Source organism: Lissotriton helveticus, chromosome 9 (genome assembly GCF_964261635.1).
Source record: "Lissotriton helveticus chromosome 9, aLisHel1.1, whole genome shotgun sequence".
Lineage (NCBI taxonomy): Eukaryota > Metazoa > Chordata > Amphibia > Caudata > Salamandridae > Lissotriton > Lissotriton helveticus.
Genome location: NC_136070.1, coordinates 1,139,714,134 through 1,139,741,191, shown reverse-complemented (window position 1 = coordinate 1,139,741,191; position 27,058 = coordinate 1,139,714,134). Strand labels below are relative to the sequence as shown.

The 27,058-nt window shown below is 44.6% G+C and overlaps 1 protein-coding gene across 2 annotated transcripts in view; it reads left to right on the top strand.

Moving 5' to 3' along the window:
- The window catches only part of APPL1 (adaptor protein, phosphotyrosine interacting with PH domain and leucine zipper 1), a 240,172-nt gene that overhangs the window by 88,684 nt on the left and 124,430 nt on the right, over positions 1 to 27,058 (top strand). For both annotated transcript variants that reach the window (XM_078661572.1, XM_078661573.1), the window contains exon 6: positions 25,878 to 25,919. In XM_078661572.1, the coding sequence (XP_078517698.1) occupies positions 25,878 to 25,919 (42 nt within the window). The remainder of the gene's footprint in view (positions 1 to 25,877; positions 25,920 to 27,058) is intronic.

Genomic DNA, 27,058 nt, shown 5'->3' with positions numbered 1-27,058 from the left:
AGGCCCGGCAATCGGCTCCAGCACCGGTGGACATCTTCGACGACGCAGAAGCGGACGAGCAAGAGGTTCAACTGCAAATTTCACCTCCATCGGTGGTCGTCGAGTCCGACTACGAAGCGGACGCCGAAGGCCAAGGCGTAGAGGAAGTCGTCGACGAGGTAGGGGACGACGACGAGGCCTATGGGGCCATGGAAGATAGCTCGGAGGAAGAGCTATACCCCGTTCGTACTTTTACAAAGGCTCAGGTCGAGGGATCGCCACATGGCCTTACCCAATACCTTACTCCAAGATCCACGGCCCCGCCTTCCGGCCCGGCTACGGACACTTCAGCGGAGCCGCCATTGTCGAAATCGAAACCGAAACTGAAACAAACGGTGTCGACAAAGACAAAGATGGCCGAGACGCCATCGACACCGAAGACGTCTGCTCCCCCATCGACGCCGTCGTCTTCGGAGGCCTCGAAGCCAAAGAAAGCTGTCGACCCAGCCAAGGTGCCAAAAGCGGTCAAGGAGCCAAGCTCAAAAAAGGCAGTCGACTCGGTGTCGAGCAAGGCAGTCGAGCCGAAAGCCAAGAAGGCTGTAGAGGCTGCATCGGGCAAGGCCGGCGAGCCGAAAGCCAGAAGGCCTGTCGAGGCAAAGTCGGCCAAGGGCGCGGAGCCGAAGTCTGGGATCCCGACGCCAAAAGTCAAGGCTGCCGATCCGAAGCCGTCGACGTCTGCGGCCGTGGACAGAGATCATAGCGCACCGGTGAAGGATGCTCCTGCGCCTCGTTCAGAGAAACAAAAGCCATCGACGCTCGGGTCTTCCCCTGGGGGCGGACCGAGGTCATCGGTCGTGTCGACGAAACCATCCGCTTCCTTTACGAAGCAGGTCTCGGACTCCCTCAAGCGACTTAAGGACAAGGCTTCTGCGTCGGAACCGAAGACGCCTTCCGCCCCGAAGCAAGCTGTCCCGACGCAAAAAACGTTGACACCGATCCTCTTCACGTTACCGCCTAAGGTGGCGCCGAAGGCCTTTGCACCACGGTCGGTGCCCAAAGACTCGGTAGTGTCGAAGACGACTCACCCGGTTGGGAGTTTGAAGCATCGACCACCCTCTTTAGAGGAGCAGTCGGAGCATTTCATCGATGCCGACACCGGAAAGCTTACGCTTTACAAGAGGAAGATTACAGCATCGCAGCCTTTGGAGTCATTCACAATTCCTCTAAAGCGCAAGAAGCCTGCACCAGAAACACCAGTCTTGGTTGAGCCAATAGTTCCACAGACTAGAGGTGCAACACCCTCACCCACTTATTCTGATGGGGAGGATGAAGGGGAGCAGGATGAGGAGTACAATTTTCCTACCAACACAGAGTCTGATGAGCAACAGGACTCGTGGGTGGAAGCAGGTGATCAAGGGGATCAGCATGCAGTCCTTGACCCTCAGGTGTACAACGTCAAGCCATCTCCCACTGAGGATTCTACGGCTTTTCATGCTTTGATTGAGAGGGCAGCTAAAAACCATGATGTTGAAATGCATGCTGACCCTGTGGAGGCTGACTTCCTTTTTGACACTTTCTCCACTGCAGAAAAAACTGTCAAGACTCTTCCCATGCTAAAAGGGGTCCTTAGGCATGCTGCAGACATTTTTAAAGAGCCAACGAGGTCGAGGGTTGTTAACCCTAGAATTGAAAAGAAATACAGACCGGCGCCTGGCGATCCAACCTACATAAAGGGCCAGTTGCCGTTGGACTCTTTGGTGGTCTCTAATGCCCGCAAACGGGCGAACTCGCAAACCACGGGTGAAGCTCCTCCCCCAGACAAAGAGTCAAAAGTGCTGGAGGCATCAGGGAAGAGAGTAGCAGCTCAGGCGGCCAACATCTGGCGTATCTCAAACACGCAGGCACTATTGGCCAGATACGACAGGGCACACTATGACACCCTAGAGACCCTGTTGCAACACCTACCAGATCAGTTTAAGGAGGGAGCTGAGATGCTTGTCCAAGAGGGAAAGCTCATTTCCAACGCTGCTATAAAGTGTGCACTAGACGTTGCGGACACGGCAGCAAGGGCTATCAACACTAGCGTGATGTTGAGGCGTCAGGCATGGCTCCGAATCTCCGGGTTCAAGCCAGAGATACAGACTACCATCCTCAACCAGCCGGTGAACCCAGACAGGCTATTTGGTCCAGAGGTGGATACCACCCTGGAAAAAATTAAGAAAGATACTGAGACTGCCAAGTCCATGGGGGCACTCCAGTCCCAACAGTTTCGAGGGAACACTTTTCGTCGCTCAGGCAATCGAGGTGTTAACAGAGGCCAGATGTCACAGCAGACACAGTTCAATAAAGGTGGGGCGCAATCCTCGTACACCAAGCAGAGTAGAGGAGGATACCGGGGAAACAGCTCCAAAGGCAGAGGCAACAACAGTTTCCGCTCCTCTGCCACCAACAAACAGTGACTCCCTGTCACTGCCCCCCGACCATCCAACACCTGTCGGGGGGAGACTCCAGCAGTTCCTGCCAGTCTGGAAGTCCATCACCACAGACAGGTGGGTCAGGAAACTTATCCAGTTCGGTTATTGTTTGGAGCTAACATCCACTCCACCCAACATACCCCCAAAACACCGTCCTATGTCAGCAGAGCATTTGCACTTATTGCAGCAGGAGGTTCTTGCGATGCTGCAAAAAGGCGCAATAGAGCTCGTAACAGTGGAGGAGGAAGGCACAGGGGTGTATTCCCTGTACTTCTTGATCCCAAAGAAGGACGGGTAACTCAGACCTATTCTGGACCTGCGGCCCCTGAACCAGTACATTCTTTCAGAACACTTCCACATGCTAACACTACAGCAGGTTCTTCCATTGCTAAACCAGGGAGACTTCCTCGCAACCTTAGACCTCAAGGATGCTTACTTTCACATCCCACTCCATCCCTACCACAGGAAATACCTCAGGTTCACCATCCAAAACAGGCATTACCAAATTGAAGGTCCTTCCTTTCGGAGTGACCACAGCACCCAGAGTGTTCACAAAATGTCTGGCGACGGTGGCGGCGCACCTCAGGAGACAGAATGTCCATGTCTACCCTTATCTGGACGACTGGCTAGTTCAAGCAAAGTCAGCCCAGCAGTGCGCAGCCAACATGTCCCACACCATTCACCTTCTTCACAGTCTGGGGTTTTCACTAAACTATCCGAAGTCGCACCTTCTGCCAGCCCATGTGCGGCAGTATTTGGGCGCCACGATAAACACCCTGGCGGCCACGGCTCAGCCAAACGCTGTGAGGATAGGCAACATCCAGTCACTGATCCAACAGTTCAGACCACAACACTCACTTCCTGCGAGAGTGTTCATGCGGTTGATAGGCATGATGGCCTCCTGCATCTTCATAGTCCCGCAGGCACGGTTGCATATGCGTTCGCTCCAGGAATGCTTGGCACATCAGTGGACTCAGGCTCAAGGACAGTTGAAAGACCTAGTGTTGGTGACCGGTCGGGCATACAACTCTGCATTGGTGGAATCCACACAACCTTTGCAAGGGCCGACCGTTCCAAGAGCCTGTGCCACAGATTATCCTGACGACGGACGCATCTCTCCAGGGATGGGGAGCTCATGTACTCCACTACACGGTGCAGGGACTATGGACGACGCAGCAAAAGAAGATGCACATCAACTATCTAGAACTGATGGCAATCTTCATGGCACTAAAGTCCTTCAAAGTACACCTGTGCAACAAGGTCGTGTTGATCCGGACGAACAACATGACGGCCATGTACTACATCCAAAAGCAGGGAGGTACACACTCTCCACAGTTGTCTCATCTGGCTCAGAGCATATGGAAGTGGGCCATTCAGAGGAACATCTTCCTCATGGCGGAACACCTCCCGGGCAAGGACAATCAGATGGCGGATCTGCTCAGCAGGTACAGCCACCAGATGCACGAGTGGGAGTTACATCCATCAGTACTCCGCCCGTACTTCCAGCAGTGGGGTCATCCAGAGATAGACCTGTTTGCCTCAAGGGAAAACGCAAAATGCCAAAGCTTTGCCGGCAGGTTCCCGCACCCACAGTCGCAGGGCAATGCGATATGGATGAACTGGTCAGGCAGATTTGCGTACGCTTTTCCCCCAGCACCTCTCATACCGCTGGTGGCACGAAAGCTAAAGCAACACTCGATGACACTCATCCTGGTTGCTCCAACGTGGGCACGCCAACCATGGTACACCACGTTACTAGAACTCTCTGTGGTACCGCATCAAAGGCTGCACCTCACACCCAGGCTCTTGACGCAGAACCATGGCGACATTCAGCATCCAGATCCGCAACAGCTCAATCTGGCGATCTGGCTCCTGAGGTCTTAGAGTTTGGCTACCTTAATCTGCCTCCTGAATGCATGGACATCATCCGGGAGGCAAGAAAGCCCACTACCCGAGCTTGCTATGCAGCAAAATGGAAGCGGTTTGTCCTTTACTGTACAGAACACAATATCAACCCGCTAGATGCATCCATTCCTAATATCATCTGCTATTTGTTACATCTTTACAAATGCAATCTGGCATATGCTTCCATTCGGATACACTTATCCGCCATAGCGGCTTATCTTCAGAGCAGGCAGCATCTCTCTGTCTTCAGGGTGCCTGCCATTAAAGCATTCCTGGAAGGGCTGAAGCGGGTCATCCCTCCTAGGACCCCGCCAGCTCCTGTGTGGAACCTCAATGTGGTCCTCACCAGATTGATGGGTCCCCCGTTTAAGCCTCTACATTCATGTGAGATTCAGTTCTTGACATGGAAAGTGGCTTTTCTCATTGCCATCACGTCTCTACGACGCGTTAGTGAGCTACAGGCGCTCACGGTACAAGAGCCATTTATACAAATTCATTCTAACAGGGTGGTGCTGTGCACTAACCCTAAGTTTCTTCCTAAGGTGGTGTCGCAGTTTCATGTTAATCAAACCATCGAACTGCCCGCATTCTTTCCAAACCCTGAAACAGTAGCAGAAAGAATGCTCCACACGCTTGATGTCAAAAGAGCGTTAATGTACTACATTGACAGAACAAAAGATTTTAGAAAGACACAACAGCTCTTTGTTGCCTTCTCGGCCCAGCACAAAGGCAACCCCATTTCCAAAGCAGGAATAGCCAGATGGATCGTTAAGTGTATTCAAATTTGCTATCACAAGGCTAAGCGCACTTTAACGGTCTCCCCTAGGGCCCACTCCACACGCAAGTTGGGGGCCTCCATGGCGTTCCTAGGTAATATTCCTTTGGAAGACATTTGTAGAGCAGCCACATGGTCTACACCACATACGTTTACTAAACACTACTGTGTGGATGTGCACTCCAAGCAGCAGGCAGCTGTAGGACAGGCTGTTCTTAAAACACTTTTTCAGACTTCTGCAACTGGCACAGGCGGCCGCCGCTAATGGAGGGACTGCTATGTATTCTATGCTATAGATATGAATTCAGCAGCCCACATGCCTCGAACTGAATATGCTACTTACCAGTATGCATCTGTTCTTGGCATGTAGGGCTGCTGACATTCGTATCGCCCGCCCTCCTCCCCGGCGCCCGTAGCATTTGCAGACATTTTCTTACATTTACTCTTAGGCATGGCCATCGCTTACACTATTACACTCCATCTTTGCCACAATGGCTAAAAACAATCTAAGGATGGAGTCGATGCCCATGCGCACTGTAGTCCAGGGGAGGAGCCACCTATCTTGTGATACTTCGAAGACTCTTCCAGGACAACAATGTGCAATCATCCGGACCCAACACTAGGTGGCGATCTATGCTATAGATATGAATGTCAGCAGCCCTACATGCCAAGAACAGATGCATACTGGTAAGTAGCATATTCAATAAAGACTCTACGAAGCCAGCATAGAGAGGACTGCTCAAGACTGGATCACATCCTACCTTCACAACAGAACTAATGTCATCCATACCCTCCTTTCTCTTGCAAACCGTACTTCACAAAAGCAGGGGTCCCTCAAGGCTCTATCATCTCACCCATGCTTTTCAACATTTATATGACGTCATTACTGGCACTGATCAATTAATTTCACCTCACATGCTATAACTATCAAGATGACACACAAATATTCCTTAAACTGGAAAGCTCCAAAGGCATTGAAAACTCCAATTTTCAGTTGTCTCAGAACCATGGAGCAGTGGATGACATGGAGCCATCTCAAAGTGAATGCTTCCAAAACAGAAATACTCATGTGTGCTGATTGGAAAGACCATGATCCCCCTAAAGTATCAAAGGAAGGAAGAAACCTTGGAATTACCATGGACTCCAAATTATCAATGAATGCCCAAGTGAACAAACTAGCAAGATCTAGCGTTGATAATATAAAAACTCTGATGCATATTCAACCACCTGGGATTTCCACACAAGTTTCTGGCTACTATCGCTGTTCCAAACTCGATTACGCCAATAGTCTCTACCACGGATCACTTTAAACTACTATAAAAAAAGACTACAACGGATTCAGAACTCAGCTACCAGACTATTACATATAAAGCCACAAGCCCACATCTCCCATGCCTTGAAGGCCCTACATTGGCTACTGGTTGCCAGAAGATCCACATTCAAGCTACATACTATCACCCACAAAGCGATACATGGAGCAGGAACGCTCTTCTTCAGGAATAAAATCACCAAATACATTCAACAAAGGAACCTCCGCTCTAGAGTGGCACCTCACCTCAAAATTCCTCCATACAAGAAAAAAACATAGGTGGCACAACCTTCTCTGTTCAAGCAGCCAAATTATGGAACTCTTTACCCCCAAACATAAGATCCACAGATAACTACCTTATTTTCAGAAGACTACTCAAGAGTTGGCTCTTCCCCACATAACCACCATACTCAAACATAAATATACAGCATATCCCTCTGTATATAAGAATTTATTTGAACTATAGATGTGTACCTATATATGTGTTTTTTCATTTGTATAACGTGTATAATAATTGTTTTTAAATATATATAGGTATTTGTTAGTTCTGCTTAACAAATGTACATATTACTTATATTATTCTATGTTTAACATGTATATAGGTGACTACATAAATAAGTAAATCTTGTATCATTACTATTTATCTACAATTGCTTTACTATTGAATTACAATTTTTTTTAACACAAAGTACAGCAAAACTTAAGTCTGAGTTTATTAAATACAACTTAAATCAATATATAGTACCTTCCTTATACACATATACCTTCCATGCAATATGTATCTTTATATTTATTGCTTTGCTTCTAATTCAGGATTTCCAAAGCACTACTCCATATCTCACCCTATACCTCTCGCAATATATCCTCTACCTCTACCTTCACTCTGACTCATCTCAAACCACATTCTACTACTCTCTCTCTCCAATACACTACACTATTTCTCACCCTATACCTCTCTCAATATATCCTCTACTTCAACTCACTGACTCATCTAAAACCTCATCCTACTATTCGTTCCAATGCACTGCCCTATTTCTCACCCTGTACCTCTCTCAATATATCCTCTACCCTCTCACTCATCCCAAACCTCATTCCACTACTATGAGCCTCAAAATAACCCTTTCTAGACTCTTCCCTCCTCTACCCCTCCTTGCATCATCTCACACATATTTTACTATTCTGATCTCGCAAACAAGCCTTCCCTCTGACTCTTCCCCCTCCACCTCCTTTTACTCATCCCAAACGGTTGTGTAATGGTACAATGCTAGTAAAAACATTGCGTGCCTTTAAAACACATTTGTTACCCTGCATTTGTTTAGCACGCATGTGCTTTTACCTCGCATGCTAGTACCATGCATTACTAAGGTAAGTTTAAATATATATGTATGTGTAGCAAAATATATATATATATATATATATATTCACTGAAAAAACCATAGGTTATAGACCATATATAGTTAGGAATTAGCATTTACAAAACCTTGAAAATTCACTGAAAAAACCATAGGTTATAGACCATATATAGTTAGGAATTAGCATTTAAAAAACCTTATTTTACTCACAAAACCATTGAAATTCCATATATAGTTAGTTGCACTAACTATATATCGCGCACCCGCAATCCACTGCTGATCATGTCACATATTACATCATTCATGACATGGTCAGTGACATCACTGATGACATCACTGATGACATCTCAAATGACATCACTGATGAGATCACTGATGACATCTCATTTGACATCAATGACCACATCACTGATGATATCATTCATGTGACAATACAATGCATCTCCTCACATTTTATTATAACCTCTGTTTCACCCAGTGTTAAATACAGAGTATAATTTTTGAAACCATTGACACACCAATACTAGTTACTACATACGTACTCACTGATTCCTACGTCTACACACACATTCACTCATTCACCCATACAATCATTCATACATACAATCACTCATCTTTACAACACTATCATAGGCACTCATACACCTATACAGACACTCACACTCTGCCACTCATCCATGGAGTTACTCACACACCTAGTCAGTCCTGTAAAGAATCAATCACACTTCCATTTTCTTGTCTATACAGTTAAACATAGAGCACCTTACATTTTCAAACATATACTAACACATACTTACTTTCTTATACAATCATTGATACAAGTACACATTGATCTGCACAGAGTCACACACCTCCCAGCCAGCCACACACACACTCAGTCTCCCATACAAATACTTGGACAATCAATCAATAACCCATATAGTTAATCATATAGCTACTGATCAACACATGCAGCAGTTTACAGAACAACAGACATAATGATGCACAAATTAAGACAGTTTAGTCACTAACCCATGCACTCAGTGAGACACATTTAATCACTCACTCATACATTCAGTCATGCACCTACTAAATCCTTCGTCCAGACACTTATACATCTACTCATTCTTCAATATGTAAAACATATTTAAACTTTACAGAAACACACAGTCACTGGATGATGTCATCAGTGATCTCATCAGTGATGTCATTTGAGATGTCATCAGTGATGTCATCAGTGATGTCACTGACCATGTCATGAATGATGTAATATGTGACATGATCAGCAGTGGATTGCGGGTGCGCGATATATAGTTAGTGCAACTAACTATATATGGAATTTCAATGGTTTTGTGTGAGTAAAATAAGGTTTTTTAAATGCTAATTCCTAACTATATATGGTCTATAACCTATGGTTTTTTCAGTGAATTTTCAAGGTTTTGTAAATGCTAATTCCTAACTATATATGGTCTATAACCTATGGTTTTTTCAGTGAATTTCAATGGTTTTTTAATAGCAAATATCATAAGCTGTCGAATGTCAAGTACGTGGTAAGTGAAAACATTTTCGTGTTTATGCACACTGATCTGCTTTGAATGGTGCCCCCCCCCTCATTTCTATTAGGAGTACTCTCTCTTTGCACATAGTGAAGGGTAGTTAACGCAGGCCTTTGCCCCCGTTGTAATACGTCGTGCCTGCTTCTCTCTCCATTTGATTGATTGTTATCCAAGTATTTACTGTTTTAGAATTGGTTCTCTTTGGTTCATTCTCTATTTACAAACAAACACAGAGTCGCAATACTCTGTTTAGTCTTCGCAGATAACGAAAAATCGTGTAAAAAAAAAAGAAAAGGAATCGAGCAAAATCAGTAGGCCACTAATGGGATCTCTTTTTGACCTCGCTAAAATAGAAACATTAGGAACAACCCCTCATGACAAATACAAAACTAGTGAGATGAACTGAACTCCACACAATGATGGCTGCAAAACAGCTTGGCTCCGCCACCCACCCCGCCCAAAATAACGATAAAGAGCGGCTGCCATGATTGGTTGCGGAATGGCCACGACGGAGCTACGAAATGGTGCTGCTCTCATGCTAACCCCAGCTTCAGTCTGAATATCCAGAAACACTGTAGACTACCAATTCGATCAGTTCCGGTAGCGCCCCAATGTAACCCGGTAGAGAAGAACTAGCCCTCCCCTCTTTGACTGATGGTTCTTGTTGCCTGTCCCTTCTGTTGTCATTTAACAGAACTATTTAGCCTGCTGAAAGGGGTTGTGTTCCAACCGCTGGTTGGTGGAGACATTTTGACTATATTCTGGACCTGCGTTGTCGCGTAATGCGTCATATGACGCGCCGCGTTAGCGCATCCGGAAGTCATCCGGGGCGCGCAGCGCGTAACGTAAGCATAACAAGTCATGTGACTTGTTAATAAAACTTTTCATTGGTTCATTTTACTTTTCTTATTCTAATGATGAAAGGCTTGGTCATATGACCTAAAAATTACGCTTTTTATTACTTCCGAACATTATTTTTTCTTAAATATATGTTATAATGTTCCAGGCTAATGTACTTTCCCGGAAAATTTACAACTGTCCTGCAAGTAAAATATATTCTTTTTTCGAGAAAAAGAGCGTTTCTTCGTCCCATGACGGAGCCGTTGAGCAAAAGAGGGTCGACCTGCTGTCTTAGTCGCCGATACGCCTGAATATGAGATTCTTATCGATCACTTTATGTTGCAGGAGTAGAAAACACAACAGCCCTTGACCATTTATCTTTACTGCGTTCCTTCGAATTATACCTTTTACCCTTCATGTAATTGGTCTGCTTTATTTCACTTGCCTTTTACTGATTCTAAAACAGTGACTATTATTAAAAACTTTACCAATGTATATACTACTACCATGTTTTCTTTTAAAAACCTTTATTGTGAAAATTTCATTATACAAATACGAGCCTATAACCACGTGGGCCGGCCACGGAGCAAACTGTAATCGTATATGATGAGTAGACATTTACACTGTAGAGGAACGTAACGGGCGGGCCATTAGGTTGCAAGAACTAAGGTGTCTAACAGTTACGGAATCGGTGGACGTACATTTTATAATTAAAATACGACAGGGCCAGTTACAATAAAATTATCTAGATATACATTTGCGGGCAAGTACCATGGGTGACGTTAATTCGAACTTTCAATAGTACAGTAATCAATAACACATCAGAACTTAATAACAATAGGGATGTCGAAATATTCAATCAATTCTCGTCCCCGCCCGCCATGTGCTTCAAAACTGCATACGTATCTCGTGATTTCAAGGTTCTGCAACCAGTACACAACAAGGAGTTACGAGTCCCATTTATTCCGGCGCCATTTTGGGCGAGGACGGGCAGGTCCAGGATATAGTCAAAATGTCTCCACCAACCATCGACTATGATGATGTTCATATGCTGTATTTATTAGAGTAACACTCATCTGTCCACATGAAATTAATTTGCCACAATCTAAACATGTCATTTTAATCTTTCCAAAGTTCTTCTAAATATTTGGGACCGTTTCCCTTGCCTCTGATGCTGTCAGTGCCACTTCTTTGATGAATGTACTAGCAGGTCAGGGGTTCTCCTCCAAATCTCTCTTTTATGCAGCACTATAATTAATTGGTGCCACCTCTCCATATGACGATGCATGGTATAGTTACCATAACTATATTTTTTTTCGGTTCCTCTGGAGAGTTCATCGTGGCAGATGAAGCGTGTAACGTACCGGGCATTTACCTTTTTTTTCATGTACAGGAAAGGAAAAAAAAAATCGAGCGTCCGAGTTCTAAGGTGTCCCAGGGCCATTTTAGTGGACCAGGCCCAAATCCAAAGAACAGGCCGCCATTTTGAGAGTCCTGTTGCAGCCGCCTGTCGCTGTAGCATCAAGAGCAGCCGAAACTCAGCTGAATGGCAACTGAAACGGTAAAGGGGCGCCCCACTACAGCAGACGAGCCTCCACCTAGGAAGGCCCGTTCACTCCGCCTCCCCCCCCCCCCCCTTCGGGCACCCCACGCCGTTATTCGGAGCAGTATTGTAGGAAGGCCACACCAGTGCGGCAACTTGCTAGACATCACCTCGGTGGTAACCGAATCTCAACGCCTTGTGGTGTCTTCTATTCAGAAAACATTGTTATGCTGCCTTCGACCTATTCGCCGCAAGTGCGCACACAACTCAACTGCATAGCTTGCTAGACACCACCTCGGTGCCATCCGGATCTTGGAATCTCAGCGCCTTTTGGTGTCTTCTCTTCAGAAAATATTGTTGCGCTGCCTTTGGCCCCATTCGCACATCGGTCCGCTACTGACGCCATCTCACAGGCCAATGGGGCGCCCCACGCCGACTTTCAGCATTGTAGGATGACCACACCAGTACAGCAACTTGCTAGACATCACCTCGGTGCCATCCGGATCTCGGCGCCCCACTGCAGATGAAGTGCCTCTCAACTATGAAACCACCACGGTGACATCCGGATCTTGGCGCGTTGTGCTGCCTTCGGCCTATTCGCACATCGGTCCGCTACTGACGCCATCTCACAGGCTAATGGGGCGCCCCACGCCGACTTTCAGCATTGTAGGATGACCACACCCGTACAGCAACTTGCTAGACATCACCTCGGTGCCATCCGGATCTTGGCATCTCAACGCCTAGTGGTATCTTCCATACAGAAAATATTGTTGCGCTGCCTTTGACCCCATTCGCACATCGGTCCGCAACTTAGACATCACCTCGGTGCCATCCGGATCTTGGCATCTCAGCGCCTTGTGGTGTCAGTCAGAAAATATTGTTGCGCTGCCTTTGGCCCCATTCGCACATCAGTCCGCTACTGACACCATCTCACAGGCCAACAGGGCGCCCCACGCCGACTTTTACCATTGTAGGATGGCCACACCAGTGCCACAACTTGCTAGACACCACCTCGGTGCCATCCGGATCTTGGCATCTCAGCGCCTTGTGGTGTCTTCTATTCCGAAAATATTGTTGCGCTGCCTTTGGCCCCATTCGCACATCGGTCCGCTACTGCCGCCATCTCACAGGCCAACGGGGCGCCCCACGCCGACTTTCAACATTGTAGGATGGCCACACCAGTGCGGCAACTTACTAGACACCACCTCGGTGCCATCCGGATCTTGGCGCGTTGTGCTGCCTTCGGCCTATTCGCACATCGGTCCGCTACTGACGCAAACTCACAGGCCAACGGGGCGCCCCACGCCGACTTTCAGCATTGTAGGATGGCCACACCAGTGCTGCAACTTGCTGGACACCACCTCGGTGCCATCCGGATCTTGGCGCGTTGTATTGCCTTCGGCCTATCCGCACATCGGTCCGCTACTGACGCCGCCTCACGTGCCAACGTATTTTCTCCGCATTTTATACCCTATGCCGCATAACAGGTCATGTGACTTGTTTATAAAACTTTTCATTGGTTCATTTTACTTTTGGTTTCCTAATGATGGAAGGCTTGATCATATGACCTAAAAACAACACTTTTCATTGGATGAAAACTTTTTTTTTTTCCCAAACGATGAAAGCCCCACCTTGTTTCTGGATGTTTCAGACTGAAGCTGGCTTCAGCATGAGAGCACCACCATCTCGTAGCTCCGTCGTGGTCATTCCGCGAGCAATCATGGCAACCGCTCCCCACCAGAAGCCTACAGGAGTCGGGGGCCCCCAAAACTTTTGATAAATCCTCAAGGCGGAGGGGACGCTTTCGAGAATGGGGTCCAAGACCGAGCAGACAAGCGTCCGATTTCCAAGGTGTCCCAGGGCCATTTCAGTGGACCAGGCCCAAAAAGGAAAGAGCCTGCCGCCATTTTGAGAGTCCTGTGACAGCCGCCTATCACTGCACCGCAAGAGTGGGCGCAACTCAGCTGAATTGCGGCTTTTGACACAGTGGACCAAAAACGGACGGAATGGCAACTGAAACGGTAAAGGGGCGCCCCACTACAACAGATGACACTCCACCTGGAGAGGCCCGTTCACGCCGCCTCCCCCGGGGCGCCCCACGCCGTTATTCGGAGCAGCATTGTAGGATACCAAAACCAGTGCGGCAACTTACTGGACATCACCTTGGTGCCATCGTTCTGCTGCCTTGGAACTATTCGCACAACAGTTTGCTACTGATGACCCACCCCCCGCGACGCCCCACGCCAGAAATCTGGACGTTGTGCTGCGTTGGGACTATTCGCACAGCCGACCGCTACTTCGTTGTTTTTCCCTAAAAATGTTTATATGTTATTACTGTTTTTGTTTTCTTGTATATATTTATAAGTTATTAAAGTTTTATAATCTTACTACTTTGTTGGAGTGCTATATATTTTTAATGTGACACATAATTGTAAAAACTTTGATGTACAAAGAGTCATCCCTGGAATCTTCCGCTTCAGGCTCGGTCCCCTTCCCAATCACAATACAGGATGGTTTTCAGATAATAGGAACGCGTCTGCTGTGACGGATCTCATCGAGTGTGGGCCTTGATCTACTATAACTCCTTTGAAGAGGGGTGATTCTTTACAGCTGGGGCCATAAACTACATCTGCAGGGCTAGCTGATACCCTAGGACCGGCCTGGACAATCGGACACAGAGGAAAAGGAGTGTCAGAGGGTGCGGTAGTGAATAGGGCGAAGGGAGGTGTCGGGCGGGCACAGGGTGTGATTCTCAGGGAAGAGCAGCGCAGATGGGGGGTGGTTTATTACCCATGCATAAGACAGAGAGCGGGGGTGACCACTGCCTGGGGGAGATGCTTGCGAGGGTGGGGAGTCATGCTAAGGATCGACAGCGTGCACAGAGTGGGTCTGGTCAAGGCATCTAAAATGACTGCCGTGCACGACAAAAGTGTGGCATTTGAAAAAAGGCAAGATGGCGCAGACAATGTTTTTCAACACTTCCTGATTTCCTTCGAATCGAACGTTAACAGACGTTGGGGCATATTACCAAAGTTAAGCGATATTTATCCCTAACGATGCTTAGCAACGATTTTTTTACCGCTAAGCATCGTCAGAAATTATCGCAGATAAACCTTGCTATTATCAAGGTTTATCGCAAATACGATAAAAAACGACCGCAATGCATTAATATCGCTGAAAACTCAGCGATATTCATGCATTACCGAGCTAATGCTCTTAGCCATGTTATCCACCGCCCATTGGATAACATGCCTTAGAACTGCTCAGGGCAGGTGCTAGCTTTTGGAGATATTCGCGCTTATCGCAAATATTTCCAAAAGTTGATAATAGGAGATAGCGATGTTAGCGACTGTTTCCAGTCGCTAACATCTTGGCATGCCCACTTTGCATGTCATTAGTGATAAATATCACTCACATGCAAAGTGGGGCCCAAGATGGTCGCTATCTCCTACTAGCCGTCGCTAACTGGTGTTAGCAACAGCTAGGTAATACAGATATAATTTTATCTCCGCGAAGCGGAGCGCTGTTACAGATATATATCTTTTTTTGAACGTTAATTTCTCAAAATCCATTGGAGCACATATATTGAGACCTAGCAAAGGCACATCGGACTACCAGTCCCTACAATTTTGCCAAGTTTCGTGCAAATCCATTCAGCCGTTCGATTATTATTATTATTTTTTTTTTTGCCTCGCGGGGCCCTTTTAAAACCTCCACATCAAACCTAAGAGGTCAAGGAGGATCTACTATGCCCCCTTATGGTCATTTGCCCCTTCGCTTTGGCCTGCTCTTGTCTCTCGATCCTACCGAGAGACAAGATGGCGGCCGCTACGGACTGTTTGCAATGTTTACAGACGCCGGAGAACCAATCAGCTTCGCAAACCTCCGTTACGCGAAGCGGAGCGCTGTTACAGATATATATCTTTTTTTGAACGTTAATTTCTCAAAATCCACTGGAGCACATATATTGAGACCTAGCAAAGGCACATCGGGCTACCAGTCCCTAATATTTTACCAAGTTTCGTGCAAATCCATTCAGCCGTTCGATTATTATTATTATTTTTTTTTTTTGCCCCGCGGGGCCCTTTTAAAACCTCCACATCAAACCTAGGGGGTCAGCGAGGATCTACTATGCCCCCTTATGGTCATTTGCCCCTTCGCTTTGGCCTCCTCTTGTCTCTCGATCCTACCGAGAGACAAGATGGCGGCCGCTACGGACTGTTTGGAATGTTTACAGACGCCGGAGAACCAATCAGCTTCGCTTCACAAAGCTCCGTTGCGCGAAAAGTACGCAAACTGGAGCGCTGCCCGGTCCGCTGTTACAGATATATATCTTTTTTTGAACGTTAATTTCTCAAAATCCACTGAAGCACATATATTGAGACCTACAAAAGGCACATCGGGCTACCAGTCCCTACAATTTTGCCAAGTTTCGTGCAAATCCATTCAGCCGTTCGGGCTAAAAGTGAGGCCAACCGCCCTATGGAAAACTCAATGTTAAAAACACGTTTTGGGACCCCCCTTTTTTCTCGGCCCCCCCTTGACGAACCCCCCCCAAATTTTCAAGGGCTGCTCAGAAACAAAATGTGCCATTTTCCTGAAAATTTCAGCCAATTCCGTCCACAAACGCCAAAGTTATTAGACATAGAATTTTCAAAAATCCCATAGAGAAAAAATCCTAACTATATATACCTACTGGCGGTCGCCAGTAGGTATATATAGTTAGAATTTTCAAAAAACCCATAGGGAAAAAAATCCTATGTCTAATAACTTTGGCGTTTGTGGACGGAATTGGCTGAAATTTCCAGGAAAATGGCACATTTTGTTTCTGAGCAGCCCTTGAAAATTTGGGGGGGGTTCGTCAAGGGGGGGCCGAGAAAAAAGGGGGGTCCCAAAACGTGTTTTTAACATTGAGTTTTCCATAGGGCGGTTGGCCTCACTTTTAGCCCGAACGGCTGAATGGATTTGCACGAAACTTGGCAAAATTGTAGGGACTGGTAGCCCGATGTGCCTTTTGTAGGTCTCAATATATGTGCTCCAGTGGATTTTGAGAAATTAACGTTTAAAAAAAGATATATATCTGTAACAGCGGACCGGGCAGCGTCCCAGGACGCGTACTTTTCGCGCAACGGAGCTTTGTGAAGCGAAGCTGATTGGTTCTCTGGCGTCTGTCAACATTCCAAAAAGTCCGTAGCGGCCGCCATCTTGTCTCTCGGTAGGATCGAGAGACAAGAGGAGGCCAAAACAAAGGGGGAAATAACCATAAGGGGGCATAGTAGATCCTCGCTGACCCCCTAGGTTTGATGTGGAGGTTTTAAAAGGGCCCCGCAGGGCAAAAAAAATAATAATAATAATAATCGAACGGCTGAATGGATTTGCACGAAACTTGGCAAAATATTAGGGACTGGTAGCCCGATGTGCCTTTGCTAGGTCTCAATATATGTGCTCCAGTGGATTTTGAGAAATTAACGTTCAAAAAAAGATATATATCTGTAACAGCGCTCCGCTTCGCGTAACGGAGGTTTGCGAAGCTGATTGGTCATTCTGTCACTGGGCTATAGTTGGGCTACATCGGGCTGATATTTGGGCTACATTTGTTTTTTTGTGTGTCTGGCGGCCATCTTTGGGCTACATTGGGCTACATTGGGCTTCATTGGGCTACATTGGGCTACATTTGGGCTCCAACATATATATAGGCCAATGTAGCCCAATATATATTTTTCAAAGTTAATTTTCGTAAAAACCACTGGAGCATATATCTTGAGACATAGCAAAGGCACATCGGGCTACCAGTCTCTACAATTTTGCCATGTTTCGTGGAAATCCATTCAGCCGTTCGAGCTAAAAGTGAGTCCAACCGCCCTATGGAAATGAAGGAAATGAATGGGTAATTTGTAATTAGCAAATAGCTAATCGCAAACTAGGAATGGTAAAGAATCGCTATTTATTCCTTAAAGTTCGCTATTTAGGAAATGCAAAAAACTTTGATGATACATATGGCGGTTCATCTCTAACAAGATAAGAAGCATAGGGATACATTTATGATGACTGGCGCATCACCAGGGATGTGTTAGTCATTCTGTGCCGCTGTTCCGTCACTCATGGTGTGCTGCATTTACAATGCGGCGCATCATGGGGCAAAAACAGCACAGATGCGTGATGTATCTGTGCCGTAAAGGTGGCGCATTGCTGGAGTTGTATCGCAAGTGTGATGAAGCTCCAGCAAGGGTCGGGGGTGCCCCTGTCGCAGGGTTTCTGTTCTCACACAGAACTGTGGACAGAGGATTGGAACCTCGGCGAATTAGGGTGTCCCAAAACTCACGTTAGTAATCAAAAACTCCTTAGCAAGCTAGGTACAGTGTCACATTGGATATAACAAACTCTCAATGTTTAGACAATGCAGAATATGAACTTATAGTACCTCAGGATACGTGGAACTCATGAACAGTCGGTCGTTATATATTTCTTAGAAACCAGAACATGGAGTTAAGAAGAACACATGTGTATTTGAAATGTTTATTTACTAATGCCGTCTTCTCAGGCGTAGTATCTTAGATAATACAAGTACACATATTATCAGTAGCAAAATTACCAGCATAGTTACTAGTACATAAAAAGCGAATGGTGATAGTATGTTAACATGCTGTAAATGAATAAGAGTTAGCAACACTTATAAGCAGCCGTGGGCCGTGGAGGGAGTTACGGTGAGGCAGGGAGGCGGGGAGGGGGAGAAGCAGGGTGGAGAATACAAGTACACATATTATCAGTAGCAAAATTACCAGCATAGTTACTAGTACATAAAAAGCGAATGGTGACAGTATGTTAACATGCTGTAAATGAATAAGAGTTAGCAACACTTATAAGCAGCCGCGGGCCGTGGAGGGAGTTACGGTGGGGCAGGGAGGCGGGGAGGGGGAGGGGCAGGGTAGAGAGGGCTCCACCCTGCTTCTCCCCCTCACCGCCTCCCTGCCTCACCGTAACTCCCTCCACGGCCCGCGGCTGCTTATATCTCACCCTCCCTAATACACATATTATATTATTTGCTAAGAAGGTCTCTTTGTGTTGGTTTAGGGCGTGCCCATACTTTAGTGTCTTAGATTTGAAGGAATCACATCAGCATACACCAGCTCTCTCTTCATGTGAACCGCATCAACTGTTGTGTATGTGTGTTCGGCAAAGCAATATAAAACCCGCCTCATGCCCAGAATTGGCAGAAGTTGCACTTATGTTATGAGTATGAAGTCGTGGAGATCAGACCTCATAACAATTCTGTATCGTGTTGTTCTTGAAACTTTAGCACTCGCTGTACAGATATAGTTTAACAAGCAAAGCAGATAGTAGAGCAATAACATATTATTCTCATGTAAACCACGATGAACTACTAGGTGGAAAGCTAAAGCAACAACTAAGTGTCGTGTGCAGAAGTTGCAAAAAAGGAAAAATGGCGTTTAAACCGGTAATGAGCCCATGCTAACTTAACACGGTGTAAAGATATCCAGGACCTAGATGACACCTCCCCATGATCCGGAAACGAACTGAATAAGATAATAGAAGTGCCATCTCATGAGAGCAGATTGCAAGTTTATATGTGGACGGTCCGCAAGGTAAAGCATTAAAAACTAGGAAAATTTAATGCTAAAGAAAAATAAAACAGCCAAGTACTTTATCGAGTCTTAAGCCAATAGGCAAGGTAAATAATAAAAACTTGACAAATAAGTCAATGAATTGTCAATGAAATGCTAGTACTCAGCATATCAAACATGAAAAAGGTCTATGACATAACTGTGTATGCAAAATAAGCTGCAACAGCCTCCAATAGGAAGTCACCGTCTTCATCCGAAAACAGTTCAGCCATCCAATTTAAAAGCGGAAAAGAACATACGTGCTCTCCCAGCACCGGATCCTCTATCACCATCAGAGGACAGCTCGGTGGGTTTTCAAGAAAGCTCTGTTCTAAGAAAGACTGTGCTGCCGCCAGTAAATTCCAGGGACCAATTAGTGCATGCATCAATGCCACAGCCGTAATCCTTTCGCCAGGACAAACCAACTCGTGAGTAATGATAGGAGTCATCAGCTGATTAAAGTCGACGTCAGGAGAAACCGGTCCGCAGAGACACAAATCAATGGCCCAATCGAAATCACAGGTCAGGCAGTGAAATACAGGCTGGACACAGGTGAAGTAGGAGAATCGAAAAGATCATCCATATGCCGTGCTTAATATCGCCAACGGCATTGTGCCATAATATTCTAGCATGCGATTGCGGAACAGTGTCAGCAGCTGCAGGGTGGGAGGTTGCATAGGAGGGACATCCATATTTAAAAATGTAAAAAAGCACAAGAGCGTCCGCTGGTAATGCAAGTAAAAATGCCAATCGACGAAGCAGAGTGGAGAAAATAGAATGAAAGAAAGCAGGGATGACTCCAAAGATTTTCTCAAATGAAGTCACGAGACCACTGGTAACAACTTTAAAAAAGTGCGCCAGGGCGTTTGTGGAGGATGCGTTAAAGATAGTCCGAACCATCTTGCTGAAATTGAAAGGCAAATGTGAATTGAAAAGGGTCTGCACCTCTGTACGGGTGTTCGCTATGTGAAGCACGAAAGTTTCACGGGCCGAACTCAAGGCCACCTCTCTCTGAGACAAAAGAGCTCTTATTCTTGCCATGCCGTTGAAATCTCTCCCAAGGTTGGTATTTGTGGCCAGATTGAAAACTCCCTATGTTCATGTGTGGGAGGAAATAGAACATTTCTGCAGCAAATAACCCGTTCACTTACTGTTACGATAAAAGGAATACTTTTAATTAACTCAGAACAATCTTCATTATTGAGCATCAAATAACTACCATTTTCCAACAACTTGAACGTGGGGATGATAGCAGGAACTGGCGTGCCTTGCAACACGCAAGCCATATTTGGTCGGTGTTTGTTGCATGAACCGTGTAACTGTATGTGCCTACACATTAGTGAATGATCTGGCGTCTCAGTGCATTCCTCTCCATTCAGATAAACTTCTTGATCATCTTTGAAACATCTGTATGTGTATGGAAGCGACCAGACCTCATGAAGAAAAGCACTACCTAAAGGTTCATAACGACCTATTGGTATATATTTCATACAATTTGAAAACTTATATAAAGCAAAAGGCAGCGTTATTAAACCGTGGATAAGGCACGTTGCCAAAAAACCCGCAATCCTCTGCTGATGATGTCACTGAGCATGTCATGAATGATGTAATATGTGACATCATCAGCAGTGGATTACGGGTAATAGTATCTCTAGTTTACTCCCCTATAGCTGTCTTTCTTTTAACATAAGTGTCTGTTTCCTTCCCTTATACTTACTGTTTTTGGTTCGCTTCCGGTTCGCGTACCGGCGAGCGAACTGGGAAGCGAACTAAGAGAAATAGAGGTTGGCACAGTTCCAAATATTGTACCAATTTTTTAATAACGGGGAGGTAGTTCTGAAAAGAACTTTTTTTTTATTGTTTTTGTTGTTTTATATTTTTTGTATTATTTTTCAGATTTTTTTTTTACTTTTTTTGAATTTTTCTGAACAGTTTTATATATTTTTGGGGTTTTTCTTGGAGGGGGCAATGAAAACGATTCATTGTAAAGGGCTCAACAGGAGCAACAAAACAAAAAAATAAGTATTTATTATTTTGGGCGTTTCGTACAAACTTGCATATGATAGTCAATAGCTCTGTTGATCAGAGTGATGCTTCTTTCTCCGTAGCAAATGAATCCATCGCAAAATACGCAGATGTGTTTTACTTCACCAAATCTCATTTGTATATTTGGCACCATCTCCCTGCCCTCTGGTCCCGTTACTTCCGGTACAACAGATCTTCTGGCCATAATAGGGAGATTATCTAGGTCGTTCCGAAACTGTGCAGCACTGTAGTTGTTAGGATGCCACCTAGTCATATGGCGATGCATTGTGTAGTTTCCGAAACTGTATTTTTTCTCGGTTCCTCTGGACAGTCTATCTTGACATATAAGGCAAGTTACGTATCTTGCATTTACTTTTTTCTGACCTTTGGGAATTTAAAAAAATTGCCAAATGAAGTTTTCTTTCCGGTGAGACGTCCTGGGTTCCTCAGGCAAAAACTGCCTCTCTTCCTGCTGTTCCTCGTCTTCCTCTTCTTCCTCTTCTTGCTGAATTTTAACTTGAGCAGGTGGTCCACTCTTCCTTGGATGTGGTGGAGGTGGTGGGGAAGCACCAGCTGAAGCTACTAAAGAAGCCATTGCTCAGTGATCACAAAGGGTCTTTCTCTCACAATGATGAAAGTCAGAGTGAGGAAAGAAGGAGGGATTTTCATCATTTGGGAAAAACAAGAGTTCTCAACCAATGAAAAGTGTTCATTTTAGATTATATGACCTAGTCTTACATCATTAGGAAACCAAAAGTGAAATGAACCAATGAAAAGTGTTATTACCAAGTCACATGACTTGCTGTGTTTACGTTAAGCGCTTTGCAGGGCCTCCCGGTTTGCTTCCAGAAACCTGCGCTTTGCGACTCGCTTCGCGTACCAGTTCGCTAACGTAGCACGTCATATGACGTATCACGCGACAACGTGAAACGTCATGCGGACGGGAGGCGTCACGATGTTGTTTTCTAACGCGGCACTTGCGGTAAAGAAACGTTTACCGGCTCGCGGTCTATTTCGCGGCATCAAGGTCAGCTAACGGGAAGCTTCCCGATTCGCGAAGCGGGAACGAAGAAAAAAAAATATTTAAAAAAAAAATTATTCATAAACATATAAAATATATTTTTGGATTTAAAGAAGAATACATTTTACAGCTACAGATATTAGCTGTTAAAAAACCAATGAAATTCACTGAAAAAACCATAGGTTATAGACCATATATAGTTAGGAATTAGCATTTACAAAACCTTGAAAATTCACTGAAAAAACCATAGGTTATAGACCATATATAGTTAGGAATTAGCATTTAGAAAACCTTATTTTACTCACACAAAACCATTGAAATTCCATATATAGTTAGTTGCACTAACTATATATCGCGCACCCGCAATCCACTGCTGATGATGTCACATATTACATCATTCATGACATGGTCAGTGACATCACTGATGACATCACTGATGACATCTCAAATGACATCACTGATGACATCACTGATGACATCTCAAATGACATCACTGATGACATCATGACACACCAATACCAGTTACTACATACGCACTCACTGATTCCTACGTCTACACACACATTCACTCATTCACCCATACAATGACTCATACATACAGTCACTTATTATTACAACACTATCATATGCACTCATACACCTATGCAGACAGTCACACACTGCCACTCATCCATGGAGTTACTCACACACCAAGTCAGTCCTGTAAAGAATCAATCACACTTCCATTTCTTCATCTATACAGTTAAACACAGAACACCATACTTCAGTGACATCACTGATGACATCACTAATGACATCTGAAATGACATCACTGATGACATCTCAAATGACATCACTGATGACATCATGACACACCAATACCAGTTACTACATACGCACTCACTGATTCGTACGTCTACACACACATTCACTCATTCACCCATACAATTACTCATACATACAGTCAGTTATTATTAGAACACTATCATATGCACTCATACACCTAGTCAGTCCTGTGAAGAATCAATCACACTTCGATTTCCTCATCTATAGTTAAACACAGAACACCATACTTTTCACACATATACTAACACATACTTACTCTCTTATACAATCACTGATACAAGTACACATTGATATGCACACACCTCCCAGCCAGCCACACACACACTCAGTCTTCCATACATCCAGTCATTCTTCAATATGTAAAACGTATTTAAACTTTACAAAAACACACAGACACTAGATGATGTCATCAGTGATGTCATTTGAGATGTCATCAGTGATGTCACTGACCATGTCATGAATGATGTAATATGTGACATCATCAGCAGTGGATTGCGGGTGCGCGATATATAGTTAGTGCAACTAACTATATATGGAATTTCAATGGTTTTGTGTGAGTAAAATAAGGTTTTGTAAATGCTAATTCCTAACTATATATGGTCTATAACCTATGGTTTTTTCAGTGAATATATATATATATATATATATATATATATATATATTTTTCACTCCAACACTTCTCACCAGCTGGTAAAAGGACACAGCAGGGGTATCACTGGGGATCAAAGGCTGCTTTATTAGGTGAATTTCGGCAGACCGGCTTCAGCAAGTAGCTTTTCTCAATGCCAGCAGTCTCTGTAGCGTTTCCCACCAATCGTTTTTAAAGTGTAGCCCCTCCCAGTGGAATGAGGCTCACCTGCGCTGGATACATCTTCGCGCTGCGCAAATCCTGAGGACTACCAGTCCCACAATGCAGCGTTAGGGTGTCCAGTGCTGGTGGAGAAACGTGATGAAATTAAAAGTTCACTCGCCATGTGTCCCCTTCTCTCGCCCATCAAGGCTGAACTGGCACCGGGTTGGAGGCGCAAATCCAGTGACGGCGTCTCGTCAAGCCGTCTTGACCCGCCGCTTGCACAGCGGCTTCGGTGCTTTGTAGGCTTCGATGGAGGGTCACAGCTTAATCCGATACCTCGGTTACTCTCATAGTTCCCATGTATTCCTGTGACCTACTTGTGTGAGAGGGTCCTCTGTGCGCACCACGGGCAGCGCGTATTTATTCACTCCAACACTTCTCACCAGCTGGTAGAAGGACAAAGGACACAGCAGGGGTATCACTGGGGATCAAAGGCTGCTTTATTAGGTGAATTTCGGCAGACCGGTTTCAGCAAGTAGCTTTTCTCAATGCCAGCAGTCTCTGTAGCGTTTCCCACCAATCGTTTTTAAAGTGTAGCCCCTCCCAGTGGAATGAGGCTCACCTGCGTTAGGGTGTCCAGTGCTGGTGGAGAAACGTGATGAAATTAAAAGTTCACTCGCCATGTGTCCCCTTCTCTCGCCCATCAAGGCTGAACTGCTAGTAAAAACATTGCGTGCCTTTAAAACGCATTTGTTACCCTGCATTTGTTTAGCACGCATGTGCTTTTACCTCGCATGCTAGTACCATGCATTACTAAGGTAAGTTTAAATATATATGTATGTGTATCAAAATATATATATATATATATATATATATATTTTTTTTTATTATTTTTGGGGAGGAGACGCCCCAATTCCTCCATACTTACCCTAAATGCGTTGTAAAGGCATCCATGGTAAAGGCCGATACGTGCTAAACAAATCCATCCCAAACCTCCTCCTACTGCTCTGAACTCCAAAAAACAAAAACATTCTTTCCAGACCCTTCCCACTTCTAATTCGCTACTATCCTTTTCAATCCAAATAACTGACTAACATGTCCACCGCTCAAATTCATTTCATATTTCACTATACTAATAATCACTAATTCTATTTGGGTTCCTGAGTAGCGTGCTACTGACCGAAAAAGCGCTTTGCCGCCTCGTCGGGGGTAATAAGCGCTATATAAATTCAATTACAATATCATTACATACAATACAATCCATCTTATACATGCTGTCTTCACATTTTCTTACCTAAAAACGTTAAAGGTGGTGTCTATGTCTCGCCATCTGTTTTATGTGCGGAGAAGCCTGCGTGCCGGCCACTTGATACTTTTGATGCTTCTTCCTAGGGTTGCCCCTAGCCTTTTGTGGTACAAGCTCCTTTGCGTTCGCAGCCGTCGTCTTTTCTGTTAGAATTGTTAAGAAGATCGTTGGTCTATTTGGTTGAATAGAAGCACACCAAGACTACAACTCCAAAAAGTCATTAGCCTGCCAAATGAAAGCCCAGCCCTGGAAATGTAAATTTATGACACATAGGTATAAGGTGGCTGCTCTACCTTTCCCTTGAGTGCTCGTCCTGATCCTGTGAATTCGGATTTGGTGTCATGACCTTAGAGCACAAGTATCTTCTTTGTTTCGAAACGTTTTCATGTTATGATCACCATTTGAATATCAATGGTGCTTTCTAATTGAACTCATAGTTTTGAAACCCTTGAATGGAGGTAATCACTCACTACTTATATGTGGTGTTAGGCAAATTATCATAGTTAAACTTACTTGCGAATATAAGTCTTAACTACTTTTTACTGATTACTTTGTTTCAACATTTTTTTACAGAAATATTGACTCTGAAAGAGGTTTTTCAGATTGCAAGTTATGGTAAGTATATTACAAATTATAATTAATGGTGTGAGAAGTTGCAAAGTTTTTTTCACCCTTTCTGATGTTATTTGCAAAACTTCACAAAGGTTATGGTGTTTTATTCTATGCTTCATTTGTATGAAATTCTGAACATTTGCAACAATTTATTTGATGCATTTTTCATGCACTTACCATTGAGCATAGAAAAACTGCTAGATTTGAACTTGCCAACCAAAATTCTGCATGCAATTTTAGTTTTGTCAACAATTGATCGAAGTGAAAATTTTCTTGCAATGTTTTGAAAATTATGCAGCAGTATGTACCCCTCTCCATTGTTCCCTCCAAGAACCTATGCCGTTCTCTGTTTTGTTTCCTAAACTAAATAGCATGTTCCATATTATGAGAGTGATGTTGCATTCAAGCAAGTGGGATTACACTTAAATCCGAATAATCAGAATGGCAAGTCAAAAGAGGTATAATTTAGCAGTGCATAGTTTTTGTTTTACTCAGCATCCTGTGACCTATATTAACCCTTCAACTGTGAGGTTTTTCCACCCCAGTGCTGAGCCATTTGTTTGGCCATTTGGGGTACTTTACGCTTGGCCCTCCGTAACTTTTATATTCAGACAAGGTATCCATACCAAAGTAGCATCTTTTTTACCCAAGATCAAGGGGTTTCAAAAGTCACCAGGGATTGTGGATTTGCCTGTAATGGACAAAAAAAACAGCAAAAATATAGCTACATTTATGGTTTGGGGGAAAATGGGGGAAACGTGCACCTCCAAAAAATGTTTGGGTTTCCGCCCACCCGTAAAAATGGCATCATTGAAAGGTTTGCTGTGCTAAAATCCCCATCTTCTCAGCTTTCAGGGACATTAAGAGCTGTATCCCAAAACATTTTTTTACCATGGTATTGGCATTTTTCTAAGTAGCCAATTTTTCCAGATTTTTGTGCTATTAACCTACTTCCAGTTTGTTGAGGAAACAGGAGTGAAACACAGAAAGTTAAACATTTCTGAAAAGTAGGCAAAATTCATGTTTCAGCAAAGGGTTGTTTGTGTCGATCTCTCAAGGTTTTCCCCAACAAAGTATTGAACTAAATAATATGAAAAATATTTAGGAAAGAACAGCCTTTTGTAGCAAAGTTTTTATTTGAT